The sequence below is a fragment of the Acomys minous genome, assembly GCF_964271855.1.
Source record: "Acomys minous genome assembly, chromosome: 1".
NCBI lineage: Eukaryota > Metazoa > Chordata > Mammalia > Rodentia > Muridae > Acomys > Acomys minous.
Window position 1 is genome coordinate 37,086,917 of NC_140483.1, and position 16,687 is coordinate 37,103,603.

A 16,687-nucleotide genomic window follows, 5' to 3' on the forward strand; every position below is an offset into this window, starting at 1 on the left:
CTGTTCAGGCACCTGTGCTTGTTAGGGTGGGGGTGGTGAGGGTAGAGAGAAGCCAGGAAAGCCAGGGATGTGAGGGAAGGATTAGTCAGATGGATGTGGTGTCTTTGTTGGACAGAGAGGAAACTGAGGCCTCAGCGCTGGGGTGTGAGTGGCAGGGACAGGGAGGGGTAGTGTCCTGGAGTCAGCGCTAGAGGGCAAGTCTGGAAAGAATGCTTGGTGGACAGGGGGCTGTCATCTCACAGTGGGATGGCTGGGGACAAGGTCTTGGGTGGATGATAAGAGTGAGCAGCCGCGGAAGGCTATGACCAACTACCAGAGTGGGCAGGTCCTGAGGGCCGTGTAATGAAGTCACTAGAAGTGCTGGCAGGCACGATGCTGCGCTGTGGGCTGTAGTCACCAAGGACTGAGTAGGGAGTGCTGGGGTGACAGTGAGGTGGCTCTTGCAGTCACAAGATCTGCCACGAGGGATACACAGTAGGAGCTTGGTGAATGCGGGCACTCGCTGGTGTCTCAGTGACCCCCCAAAACAACTGCGTGACTCTGGTCATGTGACAGCACCTACACCCATCCATGTGTGGGGAGTCTGTAAGATAGGATTTTTGTGACCCTAGTTCTAGAAGTTCTGTGCCTGCAGGGCCCGCCCACTGTTGTCTTTCCATAGGATCCAGACACTATGAATGTGTTTCTGCCCATCAAGATCAGAGGGGTCAAGAGAGACAGGAGCAGAGGGTGGGACAAGGACAGAAGGCCTGGCCCTTCCTGGGGTCAGAGGTAGCCTGGAGAGATGGCTCTGGTGTCTTTGGCACTGTCTTAGCTCCTAGCTGTGTGATGGGTGCACACACTTTGGGGTGAGGGCCACCACCACAGGCCCTTGCCTTGTGGGAATCTTTTGCTCAGGTGCTGCTGGGGACATGTGAGGGACGTGAGGTCCTGTTTTCAAGCTTGGTTTTGGTCAGGGGTACTGTGCTTGCTTCCTGTCACTGTGATGCATACCAGAGAGAAGAGAGATCTGCTTTGTCTCACCATGTCTGCGGGTTCCGCTCACTGCGGCGGAGAAGGCATGGAGGAGCCGCTTGCCTTGTATTGGCCAGGGAGTGGAGCAGAGAGATGGAGCGATCACCTGCATGCTGGCCCTTTCTCCTTTTATTCCATCTGGGACCCTAACCTACGGGATGGTGCCACCTACATTAGGGGAGCTCTTCCCCGACTTTGTTAGTCCTCTGTGGAAACACCCTCACAGACACAGCCAGAGCGAGCTGGACTCCTAGGCGTTGCTCTCAATCAAGTAGAGAAGCAAGATTAACCCACCCCAGGTACCCCAGGCACCACAGTCTGTGCTCGGTGCCTTTGATGTCTGTGCGGTTTTAGAAGTGTTGGGTTCGCCAGGGTGTGGTGGCGCATGCCTTTAATCCCAGCACTTGAGAGGCAGAGGCAGGTGGATCACTGTGAGTTCGAGGCCAGCCTGGTCTACAAAGTGAGTCCAGGACAGCCAAGGCTACACAGAGAGACCCTGTCTCGAAATACCAAAAAAAAAAAGTGTTGGGTTCAAATCTTCATTCTCTCTTTGCTGTTGGTGGGAACTGGAGCAGTACGTCACCTCTCTGCCTCAGTTTCTCCTCTGCTACAAGATATCGCGATGCCCACTTTTCAGGTTGGACCCTCTGGAGACATCTGTGAGGTGACTGTGATGACAATGACAGTGGAAGGAGCTTCATGTTTTAGTAAACTTCAACATGGGACTCCATGTCGTGTCCGCAATAGAAAAGCTTTTGATGGGAGCTGTTGTTCTGGTCTTGGGAATGGCCCTTCCGTGGTTACTCAGGTCACCTTTCAGGAGTTCATTCACTCACTCTCTCACTCTCTCACTCTCTCTCTCACTCACTCATTCATTCATTCATTCATTCATTCTGCAGATCTTGTCACTTCCCTACTGCATGCTGGGTGAGGACAAGAAAAGGGGCTGATGGGAGGTAGGCCATCGACAAGTCCTTGCTTGCATCCATGTCTCTCTGTGGCGCTGTTTAAGCCCAGTGCCTCACTGGGAATGCTATGCACGCTCTCTCACGCCAAGCCATAGTCCCTAGCCCCTTCCATGCATTTCTGTGCTTATTTTGGATGAAATCTAGCTGCTGCCCCATGAGGCTTAGCCAGGCCCAGCCTGCAGGGGTGGTCTTATAGAGAGTGCGGCCACGGTGCAGGATCTGTGGAGTGGGCACTGCCTACACACAGTAGACCCTTGGTGACAGCACTCAGTGCGGTGCTGCTTGGGAAATCCTCCAGAAGCCGTGTTCCCTAGCGTGTGGCCATTTCTCCACCTCACCCCAGGATCCTTCAAAACTGGCCAGACTATTGCTGAGACTACTGGCTCTCTGTGTAGCAGCCGCACTCAAGAGTTTTAGTTTGTTTTAGGCCCAGGAATTTTTCAAATGGCAGTGTGTGGCACTATTGCTGGTCACATGACAACTGTGTCACCTACCACAGCTTCTTCATATGTAACTATGCCTGGTCTGATATTGGACACTAGAGACCGTTCTGTTTGTCACCAACGACCTGCCCCACCCCACTTATTCTAGGACCGCTGGCTGTGACTGAGTGCTCCTTGGGGCTGGGACAGGCCAGGGGGAACTCTAGGGCCAAGGAAGTGCACAAAGTGCCCCTGGCAAGGATCCTGTTGGCTATGGTTCAGGAGAAAGGTAGCGAGGGGCAGCTCCTCCTCCCCCACTGGTATAAATCCCACAATCAGAAAAATTGCTCCAATGGCTGAAAAACGCTGGTGGGCAAGTCCATTTATTTTTCATTTTCCCTGTGCACTTGTACCCTTGAGCATGAATCACTGTCGAGATGTGAGATTAAATTTATTCCCCCCCCCCCCCCCCCGTTGTCTTTCACGTCTCCATCGCTCTGGTGTCACTTGAGTTTCTGGCTACTGGAAGCCCATCAGCTTTTTCGAGGCCAGGAGAAGTGGCTTTCTTGTGGGAGAGGCTGCAGCAGGGTTTGTGCCCCCTCAGTCCTCTCCTCCTGGGGAGGGTGGGCATTAGGGAGCTCTTCCGTAGGGGAGGCTGCCGCCCCAGCATTTTCAGCAGCAGGTGTGGACGCATTCCTTCTGGAGCTTCTCGGCAGGGTTTGTAGTGAGCACAGCGGAGACATTGTTCATGGGCAAGGGGGTGGCTGGGAAAGCGTGGAGCTGGTGGGAACATTTTCGAGTGACACGGATACGGTCTTCCCTCCTGTCTGGGTCCCTGTCCCACTCCCATGCACACAACGACACATGGGAGCATGCACACACAGGACACCTGCCTTTCTGCTTAACCCTGGAGCAGCTGCACCTCCACTGCCTGTGGAGGAAGCTGGGGCATCATCCACATTCTAGGCAGTTGAGGCTGGTGCAGACCTGGGGCTGTGCTTGCCACACTCATGTCTCGCCCACTATGAACATCTTCCAGTTATGTTAGTCAGCGAATAGAAATTGTTCTTCCGTGTTCTACATCCCCATGAGAATCTGACAAAAGCCCAGGTCCCTCCGAGGCAGGATTCAGACCCATTTGGAGAGCTCGTAAGGCTTCACGCTCTTGCTCTGAGAGGCTAGCTTTCCTTAGAGGCACATCTCAGCCCCTCACACCCAGCCCTTTTCTTGTATGGCCTCAGAGAGGCAGCCTCCCTACCACACCTTAGCTGTTGGGGAACTCCTCCTGACATGGAGACCCCCACTGCTCTCCAGGAGGGCATGCCCCTGGGTGGGTGGGTGGGGCTGTGGAAGCCACAGCTGTCCATGCCTGTTGCAGGCCCGTGCAGCCCCCTCAGCAGGTATCGTTGCTGCATAAGAGACCCATCATTCTGCATTAATCTGGGATTCATCATGATAGCCATGACCATAATTAATTTATTTGGTATTAATGTGGATGAAATATGTACTGTCCTTTCAGGGGAAATCAGGCTGCCTATAAGCATTAGTTAAAAGGACCATTAAAATCAAACCTTCCCCAGATCCATTAGGCAAAGTCTCTCATCCTGAAGAAGATAAAGTTCTGCTGTGTGAAGTGTCATGAATAATTAGGTTGATTGCTGTTTTAAACTCTGCCCCAGCTTCCCACCCCTCCTGCCTCCCTCCTTCTTTCCCTCCAGACCGGAGAAGAATTACCTGCGGCCAAGCGCCCCCTTCCCTGCCTCGTCTCTAGTATCTCTCTCTTGTTCCTGTGGCCAGTGCCATGGCTCTGTGGGTGTCTGTTCATTTCTGGGGCGGAGAGATGGGCTCTGAGGATCTTCTCAGATGCTGCTTCCACTGTGTCTATTTCTTTTCCCTTGCTAGCCCCAGGAAAGGGTGGCAATGGATGGCATCCTGTTGTCTGCCAGGCCAGAGAGGGGTAGACCAGAGGGAGGCTGGAAGCAGGCTTTCCCTAAATGAGATCTGCAGATTCCTTACTGGAGAATGTAGTAAGGGTTTGATGGTGTGGCTTCCTGGGCCAGCCTGGGACTGTGACATGCATGGAGAGTGTTGTGCTTTTCTTTGTGTGTGTGTGTGTGCGCGAGCGCGTCTGTGTGCATGTGAGTGTCTGTGTCTGTGTGCCTGTCTGTGTGTGTGTGTGTGTGTATTTGGGGGGGGGGAATGCTCACTCTGCTGACAATGTGTTTCCTCCAGAGTGCCAGTGGGGACACAGGCATGTGCTGTCCCCTAGCCAGCCACACGGGGCTCCTCCCATGGGAAACCTTGCTGTGTACAGGAGACTGAGCAGCCAACAGCATACACGGTTCTCTACCGGGCTATTCTGTTAGGAAGCACCACAAAGATGCGGAAAGCAGAAGGTGAAGGGTGACTTCCTGTTCCGGGGGGCACTTAGAACCCCCTCACTGCCTCCATGCATTGAAGGTGTCTGTCCCCTTGGGCCCCTGGGATGTCAGCCTTGGGAGGGCAACTGAGGACTCTAGCTCTGACCCAACCCCATCACTTGCTGTAATAGCACCTGGGACACAAAGCAGAGAAGCCAGCAGGAGGCCCAGAGTCCTGGATCCTTCGGTGTGGACCCGGGAGTGGTGGGCGGGAGAGGGCTGATTTTCACTCTTTTTTTTTTTTTTTTTTACTGCTGTCCTGACAGGCGCTTTGGCACAAAATGCACAGCCTGCCAGCAGGGCATCCCCCCGACCCAGGTGGTCCGCAAGGCCCAGGACTTTGTCTACCATCTGCACTGCTTCGCTTGCATCATCTGCAACCGGCAGCTGGCCACAGGCGACGAGTTCTACCTGATGGAGGACGGGCGGCTAGTGTGCAAGGAAGATTACGAGACTGCCAAGCAGAACGGTAAGCAGCGCGCGCTCCTCCAGAGCTTTGCGGGCTGTGTGCTATGCACCTGCACCGAGGTCCCTGTCTTTCTGAGTCTCTCCTGTCCAGCCCTCTGGGCACTGCCCAGGCTTGGCCTCATCCCATCATAGTAACCAGAGTTCCACAGTGAGATTTAGTTCTGAGCACTCCCCAACCCCTCAGACCTTGCTGGCTTTGTGAAGCATTAATAAAGCTGTAGTTATTGAGAATTGCTGAGGCCCTTATAAGGTAGTGAACTCGGTGGTCTCCTTGCCTGGAGCATGGCTGGTGAGCTGAGGGGTGGCTGGGAGCTCGGCTGACAGAGGTAGGAGGGTGGGGTGGCATTTGAGGTACACATTTTCCTAATCATCTCATGCCTTATAGGATGCAATCAGCAAGAGCCACAGGATTTTTAGGGTTGGCCTGTTTTCAGTTGTCTCCTGTCTCTCAGGCTGTGGGCTCAGGGGTACTGACTCTTGAGTGCCTGAAACCCTGAAGCTGGAGCAAGTGTGTCAGTCTGTCAGTCAGTCAGTGAGTCAGAGCAGTGACTGGGAGGAGCCACGTTTAGGGAGACCCAACAGTATGAGGGCATTTGCCTCACCCCAAGGCCACAGCACACACCGCAGTGGAAACTCACAGCTCGGTACAGGATGAGGTCGTCCCTCAAGGATTCCCAGCCACCCCTGGGAACCTAGCCTCAGATGGACAGCTTGAGAAGCTCTCCCGCTGGATCTCCTTGTCACAACTTCAGAGAGCATTCCCCATACTCCCCAGAGGAAGGCCAGTCCTGCCTCTCACTTTCCTGAAGCAGCCCCCACTCTTGGCTTCTGTTAGAGCTCTGCCAGGAGGGTATCATGTCCTGTATCTGACTTCAGAATTTAAAACCCAACCTAGGATTCTTAAGCCCCAGTTCCTAGAATGTCCTGGTCCTTTTGCTCTTGACTAGCATTTCTGTCAACTCAGGTATTCTGTGAAGGCAGCTCTGTAGATTGGTCTGGGCTTGATGGAAATACCAACCAACCAAACCAACCAACCAACCAACCAACAACCAACCAACCAACCAAACAACTAACCAACCAACCAGCCATCCAAACAACTAACCAACCAACCAACCAACCATACAAACAACAAACCAACCAACCAAACATACAAACAACTAACCAACCAACCAATCAACTAACCAACCAACCAACCATACAAACAACTAAACAAACAAACAACTTCATTTATTTCTTTCTAGCTCTCTCCTGGGTCTGGATCTGATTAATACAAGGAGAAATTAGATTTCTGTGGTGGGGAGTAGGCTGAGGCAATCCTTCAGGGCCCTGTGGTGAGTCAGCTGGGCCAACCTAGTCTCTGGCTCGTGGCAAAATGAGACAGGAGCCTCCTCTCTCTTGGGGATTCCTAGTTCTGACTTTGTCTGGTAGACAGAGGACATTGGTTGGCTTGCCCCCAGGGCCCAGAGAGACCTCTGCAGCTCCCATGCACACCTGTGCCTTGCTGACTCATCCACTGAGAGCAGAGGGCCTCATGCTTCCTGATGTGGTGACCCTTTGCTACACTTCCTCATTGAGGTGACCTCCAGCCATAACATTATTTTCCTCGCTGTAATTTTGCTACTGTTATGACTCATAATGTAAATATCTGTGTTTTCTGATGGTTTTAGGCAAAATGACTAGTTCATTTTAAAGTGGTTGTGACCCACAGGTTGAGAACCATTGCTCTAGTCCTTTAACACACCATGCTGTTGCTTTAGAGTCCTCCAGGATGCCACAGAAGGGTGTCAACACAGAAGGACTCAGGGACACCAAGACAATTGAGGACTCTGATGACATTTGCAAGAACTGTGCTGGGTCTTACTGTCAAAGACCTCATGTTGACCTTGTGGCTTCTCAACCCACAATCTCCTGGTGCTATAGATGGTTCCAGAAAGGAGGGAAACTGGCAGTAGTGTCACAGGGGAGGCAAGAATGACATGGCAGGGCTTGCCATCTTATGGAAGGAGTTTGTCCTACTGCAGCCTTCTTGTAGGCAGTGGAAAGCACAGGTCTTGGCATCCAAGGCCAGGTGGGCACTTAGAGATTTGGAGCTTCTGGGGCAAGTTGTGTAACTGGGGCAAGTTGTGTCTCAGCCTTGCCACACTGGGCTGCTTCCTGAGGCTAACCAGGACGAGGCTTCTAAAAGGGACTACTGAATAAGAGAAAGGCCCTAGCAGAGAAGGGTGCTAAAGGGTTAACGGCAGCTGAAGGTTCTTGTGCTTGTTGCCCAGGTGTTCCTGGCCTTGTCCCCTGCAGGGATCCTTGATGTGGGATGTTAGTCTGCTGTAATACACGTGGCTGTTTTTAGTTTTCATTCCTTCTTCTCTCTAAACCTTCCAGGTTCCTTATTCCCTCCCGTGAGCTAAACAAAGGGTCCAGTGTCAGCCATGTGCACCTGAGCAGGAATGATTTTGTTCATTCACCTCATCTCCTTTGATATTTGCATTTTCAGTATAACAATGCTGCATTTTATGCCAGGGACAAGTTTTAGGAGACATTGCATAATTCAAAATGAACATATGTTAAGGCTAATTTTCCATGGGAATTAATGTTATAAGTGTGTGTAGCGGGGGTGTATTCTGCAGTCACACCAATCCATAACTGAAGTGTATTTCCCCTTAATGCTACTTTTTATTTTCACAGCATTATCTCCAGTACCTGGCTGAATGCTCTCTCCTAAATTAACAGCCTAGGGTGTCATGGTCTTGCTTGGCCTTCCTCATAGTGTTTTTATCACATTTAACTTCCGCACCAAAGTTATTGATTTTTGGGTACATTTTTCAGCGTGAGCACTACCACCACTACTTAATGAATACTTGGACGACATTGTTATAGGATATAAAAAAGGATTTTAAATTATAATAACAGTGAATGTTAAAATAACAGCATAACAGTTCCCATAATCGCACGAAGAAAGTCCTGTGCACACGAGCAGTGGTGCTGCACCAACCAGCCACCCACAGTAGTGACAGGGCACTGACATGGGCTGTGAGGAAATGACTTCTAATTCACTTGGCAATCCTGTTCTGAAATTAAGTGACTCTCATGACTTGGGTCCCCTCCTTTGACACACACACACACACACACACACACACACACACACACACACACACAGAGTTTCTTTTCTATGAGGGGTTCTCCCTGTGTTGTCCTGGTTGGTCTCAAACTCTTGGGCTCAAGTGATTCTCCTGCCTCAGCCCCTAGAGGAGCTGGGTCTAAAGGCTTATGCTACTCTTTCATGTTTGGAACTTTGTACATGAAGGCCATCTGTGTACTTTGAAAATACATCATTGCATGTTTATATAATTTAGATTTGCATCACTGTCATGCTGTGAACTCTATACATCTGGCAGGAATAGTTAAGCCTGGCACTACAACATCTCCCCAGCATGCTGGGCAGAGACAAGTGTGAAGTGTTGGGGGAACTCCTGAACGCTCAGGATGTCACTCTGTATCCAAATGTAACAACCCAGCTTTCTCAAGAACTTGAGGCCCACTACTCAAAACCCACTGAACACGTTTGCTGACCAATGTGTTGCCCTATAAGTCCTTACCTGTTGCTTTGTGGACACTTTGACTGTGACCCACAGTATGAAACTCACTTTATCTTTCAACTAAGTATTCCTTGATGCTGTGAAAGCTAAGCGTGTTTCACACAACACTACGTGTTTTATTCTATTTGCCCTATGAGTTTTGAGCATTAAGCTGACATCATAACTCCAGGGATGCAGGTGGGTGGGTCTGATCCACAGTTTATAAATATATAGATGGCTAGTGAGGTACAGGCTCCCTTCAGGCATCCTTAGTGATGCCTGGTAGGCTGGCAGAGGCAGCAAGGCCTATGGGGGCGGGTAGTGGAATAGGAGGCTCTGGAGAGGTGAGGGAGCAGGCTGCCTGAGGCAGCTCAGGACAGACTACACTGTGGCTCTTTCCTTTGACAGCCTGACAGGGTCCATGACAGGGAAATGAGGAGAATTACCTGTGTTCTGTTTGTGACAGGCCTTGGTTTGGCTAAACTGACCAGGGCGGAAGAAGATGGAGCTGAGGGCAGATGGGAAGGTGGCTCTTATGAAAAGCCCGCTCGCCAGTGTTAGTGTCCCTGTGTGAGGAGCACTCCTCCCTGACACTGCCTGTTCTTCCCCTGAGGTTGTCTCGGGGAAGGAAGGTGGGCAGAGGAGGCCCAGCTGCTTCTGCTCAGCTGATTCCATTAAGGTGGTTTTCACTGCAGATGACTCGGAGACCGGGGCTAAGCGACCACGGACCACCATCACGGCAAAGCAGCTGGAGACACTAAAGAACGCGTACAAGAACTCCCCGAAGCCTGCCCGGCACGTGAGGGAGCAACTCTCCTCCGAGACAGGCCTGGACATGAGGGTGGTTCAGGTGAGACCCCTGCACTACTTTGTCCCTGGGGGATCCGGGCCTATGGTAGGTCTGTGTTGGGAACATGAGTGGCACCATTTGGTGAGTGGTGGCGCTGAGTCCATAGGGAGCTAAGTTCATGGCCGCTGCCCCCGGGGCATGAGGCTCAGGTGGAGATAGTGAGCACCCTGCTCTTTGTTCTGGCATATACCAAAGCTTCGGTCCATTTCCAACCTCCTGCCTTGAGGGTCCAGGCGTTCTGGTACCTCCTGAGTGTTATGCTTGGGGGTCTGGGGTCTTTGAGTAACTCCCGACTGTGTTCCCTGTGCTTTGTGGCAGGTTTGGTTTCAGAACAGAAGGGCCAAGGAGAAACGGCTGAAGAAGGATGCAGGGCGGCACCGCTGGGGCCAGTTCTACAAGAGCGTCAAGAGGAGCCGGGGAGGCAGCAAGCAGGAGAAAGAGAGCTCGGCAGAGGACTGTGGGGTTAGTGACAGTGAGCTGAGCTTCCGAGGTGAGCAGGGCTGGAGGGGTGAGGCCGAGGCCTTAGGCGAGGCCCTAGGGGACAGTGATCCTTGCCAGCAGGAGGGGTCTTTCTGATGACCCCCCCCCCTCCTGGGCACTTTCAGGAAAGGGTGGGAAGGGTGTTAGTGGCCCTTCTAGAAGGGTGAGAATTAGAGAGCAAGAGGATGCTGTTGCTGAGATACAGAGGCTGGGGTCCCTGGGACCCTGCCTAGCCTTGTCCTGGTTCAGAGGCCTCCCTACTTTCCTGCTGCCAGAGGTGCCCTCACCAGCCCCCCACAGCTGCGAACAGATGACTGTGTGCCAGTCTTTGCCCCAGCCCTCCTGCACTTCTCCCCTTTGCAGGGACACTGAGCTCCTCCCACGGTCCCCTAGAGTAAGCCGGTCCTCCAATCCTGGTGGCAGGAGGACATGCTCAACAGGCCTTTTCCTGGGAAATCAATAATGTGAGTGCATGATGGGGAACTGGCTGCGGTTCTGAACCCCCTCCCCCCACCACTCACTCCATCCCGTCCTGTGCACACACGCTTTGCAGCATGCGCTACGTTCAAATCCGTGCATCAGCGAAATTGCAAATTACCCGCATGGGTGGATCCTCAGGTTGTTTGCAAACAACCACGAACAACTGTTCTTGGTCACTGAGCCCTCAGATACAGAAGATCTTTTTTGGGTGGCAGGGTGGGGAGAATTTGAAACCTAATTTCTAGAGTAGCTCTGTCACAGTCCTCTGTTTTTCCCCTGAGCCTCATTCTGTACATGGGGATATCACATCCTTACCCATCTCAGAATTGTCATGGGCATCAGTGGAAACAGGCAGCCGTGAAGGTGCTCGGGGAAAGCCAAGCACACCTGTGTATATGACGATACATGGATGGCGTGGCTGTTACCGTAGCAGCCTATCATAGGGACGGCAGGTACCAGGTGAAGAGCCAAGTCTCAGTCATTTTATGGTGGAGAAGTCTAGTCTTTACCTTCCTGCTCTCCTTGAATGACACACGCTCCCTTTTTTTTTTTTTTTAATGCTCATGAGTGGAATGTGGGGATCAGAGAGACAGAATGTTGAAACCTAGTCACAAGTGGCCTTTTGTAGGTATCACTGTGTAAGCCCAGGTAGAAGTGGAAAAGGGAGACACAGGAACAACTTACCATGAGCACAGAGCCATGAAATCTCTGCCCTCAACCCAGGGGTCTGCTGAGCCCAAACTCTTAGACCACAGTGCTTAGGACCCAGGGAGGGCCAAGGAGATTCCTAGGCATCTTGGCAGGGTTGGAAAAACCGGCTAGTCTCGTCTGAGTTGCTCAGAGCCACACCTGAACACACAGAAGCCCCAAACCTTGTTTTGCGGCTCATTTCTCTTGGGTGCCAGTGGGTCTCTGGGTATAACATATTCTCTCTGGGTAACACACAAGCTTGTAATTCTTAAAGCTAAACCAGCTCACCCCTAGTGGAGAGAGAGAGACTCTTTCAGCAAATTCCATTAGATCCCCCTTAATGAAATTCTTCAAGAAACCAGAAGATCCATTTGCCTTAATCAAGTCATTCTTTGTCCTCAGTAAGTAGGTTATTGGATAGAGAAAGAAACTGAGTTCTTTGCTATTGAACTCCATTTTCAGGTGGATCAGGATTTTAAATTTAATTTAATTTTTTATTTTTTTATTTTGGTTTTTCCCAAAGAGGTTTTCTCTGTGTAGCCCTGGCTGTCTTGGACATACTTTGTAGACCTGTAGACCAGGCTAGCTTTGAACTCACAGAGATCCACCTGCCTCTGCCTCCCAAGTGCTGGGATTAAAGGCTGGATCAGAATTTGTATCCAGGCCTAAGAGTGGTTCCCAGCCACCTTTATGGTACAGGCCTGTTTCTCAACCAGCCCAGCCAAGCACTTTCCTTGGTTTCAGAGGAAACCATATCAATAGTTTCCATTTGTGATACAATGTGACCTACCAAACTCAGGCACGCTTATTCCTCAGTGTACCCAGGCTACCTCAGAGTTACTGTAGACCAACACACTCATCAGACACTTTCCAGCCCATGAGGCCGACCCTGGGTCTTAGGTACAGACATTCCTTGTTCTCCCTTTGGTCTGGGTTGGTGTCTGGATAATAGGCTGCCGTGTCTGTGTCTGACCTGTGCTTGGCAGGGAGGCAACTGTGCCCATGGGCATCCTTCCTGGTCATCGTATTGCTGGTTGTGAAAAGCAGAGACGACCACGAGTCTCGGCCGCTGACAATAAATCTCCGTTCTTTTGTCCACAGAGGATCAAATTCTCTCAGAGCTTGGCCACACCAATAGGATTTATGGCAACGTGGGGGACGTTTCAGGCGGACAGTTAATGAATGGGAACTTCTCCATGGATGGGACAGGACAATCTTATCAGGACTTGAGGGATGGGAGCCCCTATGGGATCCCCCAGTCTCCATCCTCCATATCGTCCTTGCCATCCCATGCTCCTTTGCTCAATGGGCTGGATTACACAGTGGACAGTAATCTGGGTATCGTTGCTCATGCAGGGCAGGGAGTAAGCCAGACGCTGAGAGCCATGGCCGGGGGGCCCACCTCTGACCTCTCCACAGGAAGCAGTGTAGGCTATCCTGATTTTCCAACTAGCCCAGCCTCTTGGCTCGATGAAATGGACCATCCTCCTTTTTAGACTTTCCTCCCTACCTTCCGCGTCCTCCTGGCTTGAGAGAGTATCTTCAAGGATCAAAAGAGACTTGCTTCTTAAGGATCACAAGCACGCCAATGTGAATTTCCATTATTCTCAATGGAAGCCCTCCGCCGCCGGGCCTAGAAGGCGGAGGCCACACTAGGACACTGATTTTGGGAGGTGACAGGAGAGCAGCCTCATCTCAAGCACAGCACAGGGGTGGACAGCCTAGAGCTATAGAGACGCTGGCTTGTTGGCTCCCTCCCCTCCTACCCTGCTTAGAGGCTTTGGCTGCTCAGTGCTTTGACAGCACAGGGTGATGGTTGACAGGCCACCTGGCCTTTGGGAGCTCTGCTGCAGCTGGTGCATCTCACACTTTGCTTCCTAAATCGCTATTCTCACAGAACCAGGGTTCCTGAGGGAGTGACACCATGGCCCTTGAGAATAATAAGGTGGTTTCTGGACCACCTTGATTCCACCCTAATTTTCAAAATAAAGTAAGTTATTAAAGGCTAGTAAAAACACTGATGGCCACAGTTTGATATTTAAAAAAAAAAAAAGGCCCCGTCCTGTTCTATCTGTTGCTGTGAAAATATGACTTTTTTTCTACCTGAAAGTGTGACCCAGACCCAGTCTGGGTTTCAAAAAAAAAAAAAAATCACATCTATATTGCCGAACCGCTGATGGCAAGAGGTGGGCGTCCACTGCAAGTGACTCTGGATCTTCACACACAGTCCGCTGAGTCCCTTTGTTGCAGAGTGCCTTTTAATTTGCTTGTATCATTTCCTCCCCCAAGGCAGGCTGAGGGCTACAAAGTGTTCAAAGCTAAGCCATGCAGAGACCACAATGACAATCAGTGACAACATTTGTGGATGCTTTTGGATTCCAAACACATGGTTTGTCTAGCCACACTAGCGGGTCCTAGTCTCCCTCAATTTCCTTGGCTTCATGACAGGGTGGCGTGAACTTGGGGGAGCATCCATTGTACTCCAAAAGAGTTGGTTTTGGTGGGTTTGTAAAGCGATTCTCCTCCCTTTAAACAAACGCTTCCTCTGTGGTACCAGCTGATTCAGTTGGAAGGCAGTTTTTGTTGTTTCCAGCCATGCTTTTTTTTCTTTTTCTTTCTTTCTTTCTTTCTTTCTTTCTTTCTTCTTCTTCTTCTTCTTCTTCTTCTTCTTCTTCTTCTTCTTCTTCTTCTTCTTCTTCTTTTTCTTATCTTAATTTGGTTTGGAAGAACTGGGCTCTCTGGGTTGATGGCTGGCTGTGTGCTGTCCCACAGACTCCCAGAAAGCCCCAGCTCTGTGGGCAGCCCCAGTGCAGGGACCCTCTGCCTGCAAGGTCTGCAAGTTTGCAGTAGTACTATACCAGTCCACAGTAGAGGCAAGGCCACCCTGGCCTTCAGTCTGTCACAGTGGCTGCACCTCTGTGGCAGACACAACTGTGAGTGGTGGCAGCTCCCACTGGTGTGGTCCACGTCGGCCATCAGGAAGTGTTCTGTGTTCACTAAAATGGGAATTTAGCCAGCTGGAATTTTTTCCCACCACCCCCCCTTCAGGAAACTGGTTTATTTCTTCTGGCCTCACATTCTTTTAAGCAAGACCTGAAGGGAAGGGAAAGATGAGTGAGCATTGCCCTTCTTTTAGGCGAAGTGATGAGAGCAAAGGCCCAAGGACTTTTTTTTTCCTGTCAGCCACTCACCTATGTTTTGGTTCAGGTATGTGGTAGGGGATGAAAGTAAGGAACACATTTCCTCTTTGGCTGCTGTCTTTTTTTGCAAACCTGTTTCAAAGCTAAGTTGAGCTACTCTTCTTTGAAGAAATAGTTCTCTGAGCAGCTCTGTGGTAGTGTTTCGGTGGCCTCCAGCTGGCCTTGCTTTTGTTTGGAGAGTGCAAGCTTGGGACCTCATGTCTGTGGATGATGATGTTCACTGTCCGGTGCTATTGGACTCCCCCGGCGATGTGACAGATGTAGCAGGACATGTGATGGGAAGGAAATGGCAACCAGGCATGTGACAACCCCCTTCCTAAGTACCCCGTTCTCAGCAGACTACCCATAACATACTGGAGCAAAGCCAGGCTGGGCAATCTAGGTGAGAGGCTGCCCAAGGGAGGCCACTGCCTCAGCTTGACTATTGGTCAGCGTCTCATGGGTTTGTAAAGGTTTTGAACATTCTATGTAGCACCACTGAAGTTGACTGGTTTTTGGTCTTGTAAACGAGTTAACCAGACTCTCACCTCAGTAGTGGGAGAACAGGCTATTCTCACTCATACAAACATATGAGTATTTTGAGGATGTTGGTGGGCAGTGCAGGGACGTTAGTTGAAGCTTGGGTTTCTTTTGGGCCACTGAGCAGGAAGGGCTTTGAGGGGAGCACTGGGTAGGAGGCTATGGAGCAGTCTTCAAGTTCTTTCTGTTCAGAGCCAGCTCCCTAGAGGGCAGCGCACTCTGGTGCCCATTTAGAAGCACAGCCACCTCAGGGCTCAGATTTTAAGTGGCTCTCCCTGCAAGTTCTGTTCAAATTGCAGCTGGGCTGCTGTCCCGGTGGGCACTGCGCGCCACGACTGTTCTTTGACTTGCCTGTGGTTCAAGATGGAGAACAGGATGCTTCCTTAGGAGAAGTCTACACTGATACCAGGTGCCCTCAGGTAGCTCTTTCCCTCCTTGTCTCGAGGCAAAATGATTTCAAAACACAAAGTATAACCTTCTAGAGGCCCTTACAACATCTGGGCCCAGCTGTGGCGCTAAGGGAACACTTAGTTGACACCTGTGTTATCCCAGCAGGCTTCTGAAGCCTGGAGCAAACTTAAAATTACGTTTAAAAAAGTCCATTCCCAGCAGCAATTGGCATATGCAGGAATGGAAGGAATGGCTCTGGAAAAGTCTGTATTTGTGGGAAACCAAGAAAACTATGGAGGAAACATCAAACCCAAGGGGTGCTGACCAACTGGCAGAAGCTCTCGGTGACGGTCTGTGAGCACAGGCACATTTCTCTCAGGCTTCTTCCTCTCTCTCTCTCTCTCTCTCTCTCTCTCTCTCTCTCTCTCTCTCTCTCTCTCTCTCTCATATTGCCCCTTCTGCAAGCTAGAATATAAGATGAACACTGGGGACCATATTGAGAAAATTGTTCCCTCAAATTAATAGTGAAACCACAGGGAAAGAACAAAAGTAAGATCCAGGAAAAGCACTGGGCAGTGGCCTGAAAGGTATCCTGTGCTGTTATAAAACATAAAATCTAGTAAGATAATTGAGGGCTGTTAGCCCTTCTTTATTAAGCTCAATTTCCAAGAACGTGTAAAAAAAAATCTGTAGAGCAAAAAAAGCCAGTCCTGTGTCTGGCCTCCCAGCTGGTGGCTGAGGGGTCTCTTGGCAGGAAGGGCTCAGGGCTGCTGAGCCAGGTATGACCGTCCACATCGTGATTGCCCACACAGCCCCTCCCATGCCCTAGTACTGACACCTTAGCTCCAACCCCGGAATGAAGACCACACCTCCTCAGCCAGCAGGGTCTGGAGGCTCATTTTTAAACGGTGCACTTTAAAAATTGGAAACGGTGAGATGAAGAAAAATTCAATTAAGCGGAAATGAGTTTTGTTTTATTGCCTGCTGCTAAAGGGCTCTGGGCATGCTGAAAGCTAAATAAAAGCACATCACTGGCTCTCTCTTTCTTGGATTGGTCAAGTGCCCTCCCCCCTTCATCCTCCCCCTCTCCCCCACTTATTTCCCCCCCCCCTTTTTTTTCTTCAGTAGTTGCTCCAAGTGCTCTAACAGTGACTGGAGCCAAAAAGAGAGAGCCCAGCGAAGCCATCCCATTCCCTCTCTGCTTGATAGGCCCA

The 16,687-nt window shown here is 50.8% G+C and overlaps 1 protein-coding gene across 1 annotated transcript in view; it reads left to right on the top strand.

Annotated features, from left to right (window-relative positions):
- The window catches only part of LHX4 (LIM homeobox 4), a 41,097-nt gene extending 27,719 nt beyond the window's left edge, over positions 1-13,378 (top strand). Inside the window, exons 3-6 of the mRNA XM_084772841.1 lie at positions 5,091-5,293; positions 9,560-9,714; positions 10,033-10,204; positions 12,466-13,378. Of these exons, the coding sequence (XP_084628967.1) occupies positions 5,091-5,293; positions 9,560-9,714; positions 10,033-10,204; positions 12,466-12,860 (925 nt within the window). The 3' untranslated portion in view covers positions 12,861-13,378. The remainder of the gene's footprint in view (positions 1-5,090; positions 5,294-9,559; positions 9,715-10,032; positions 10,205-12,465) is intronic.
- The last annotated feature ends 3,309 nt before the right edge of the window (positions 13,379-16,687 follow it).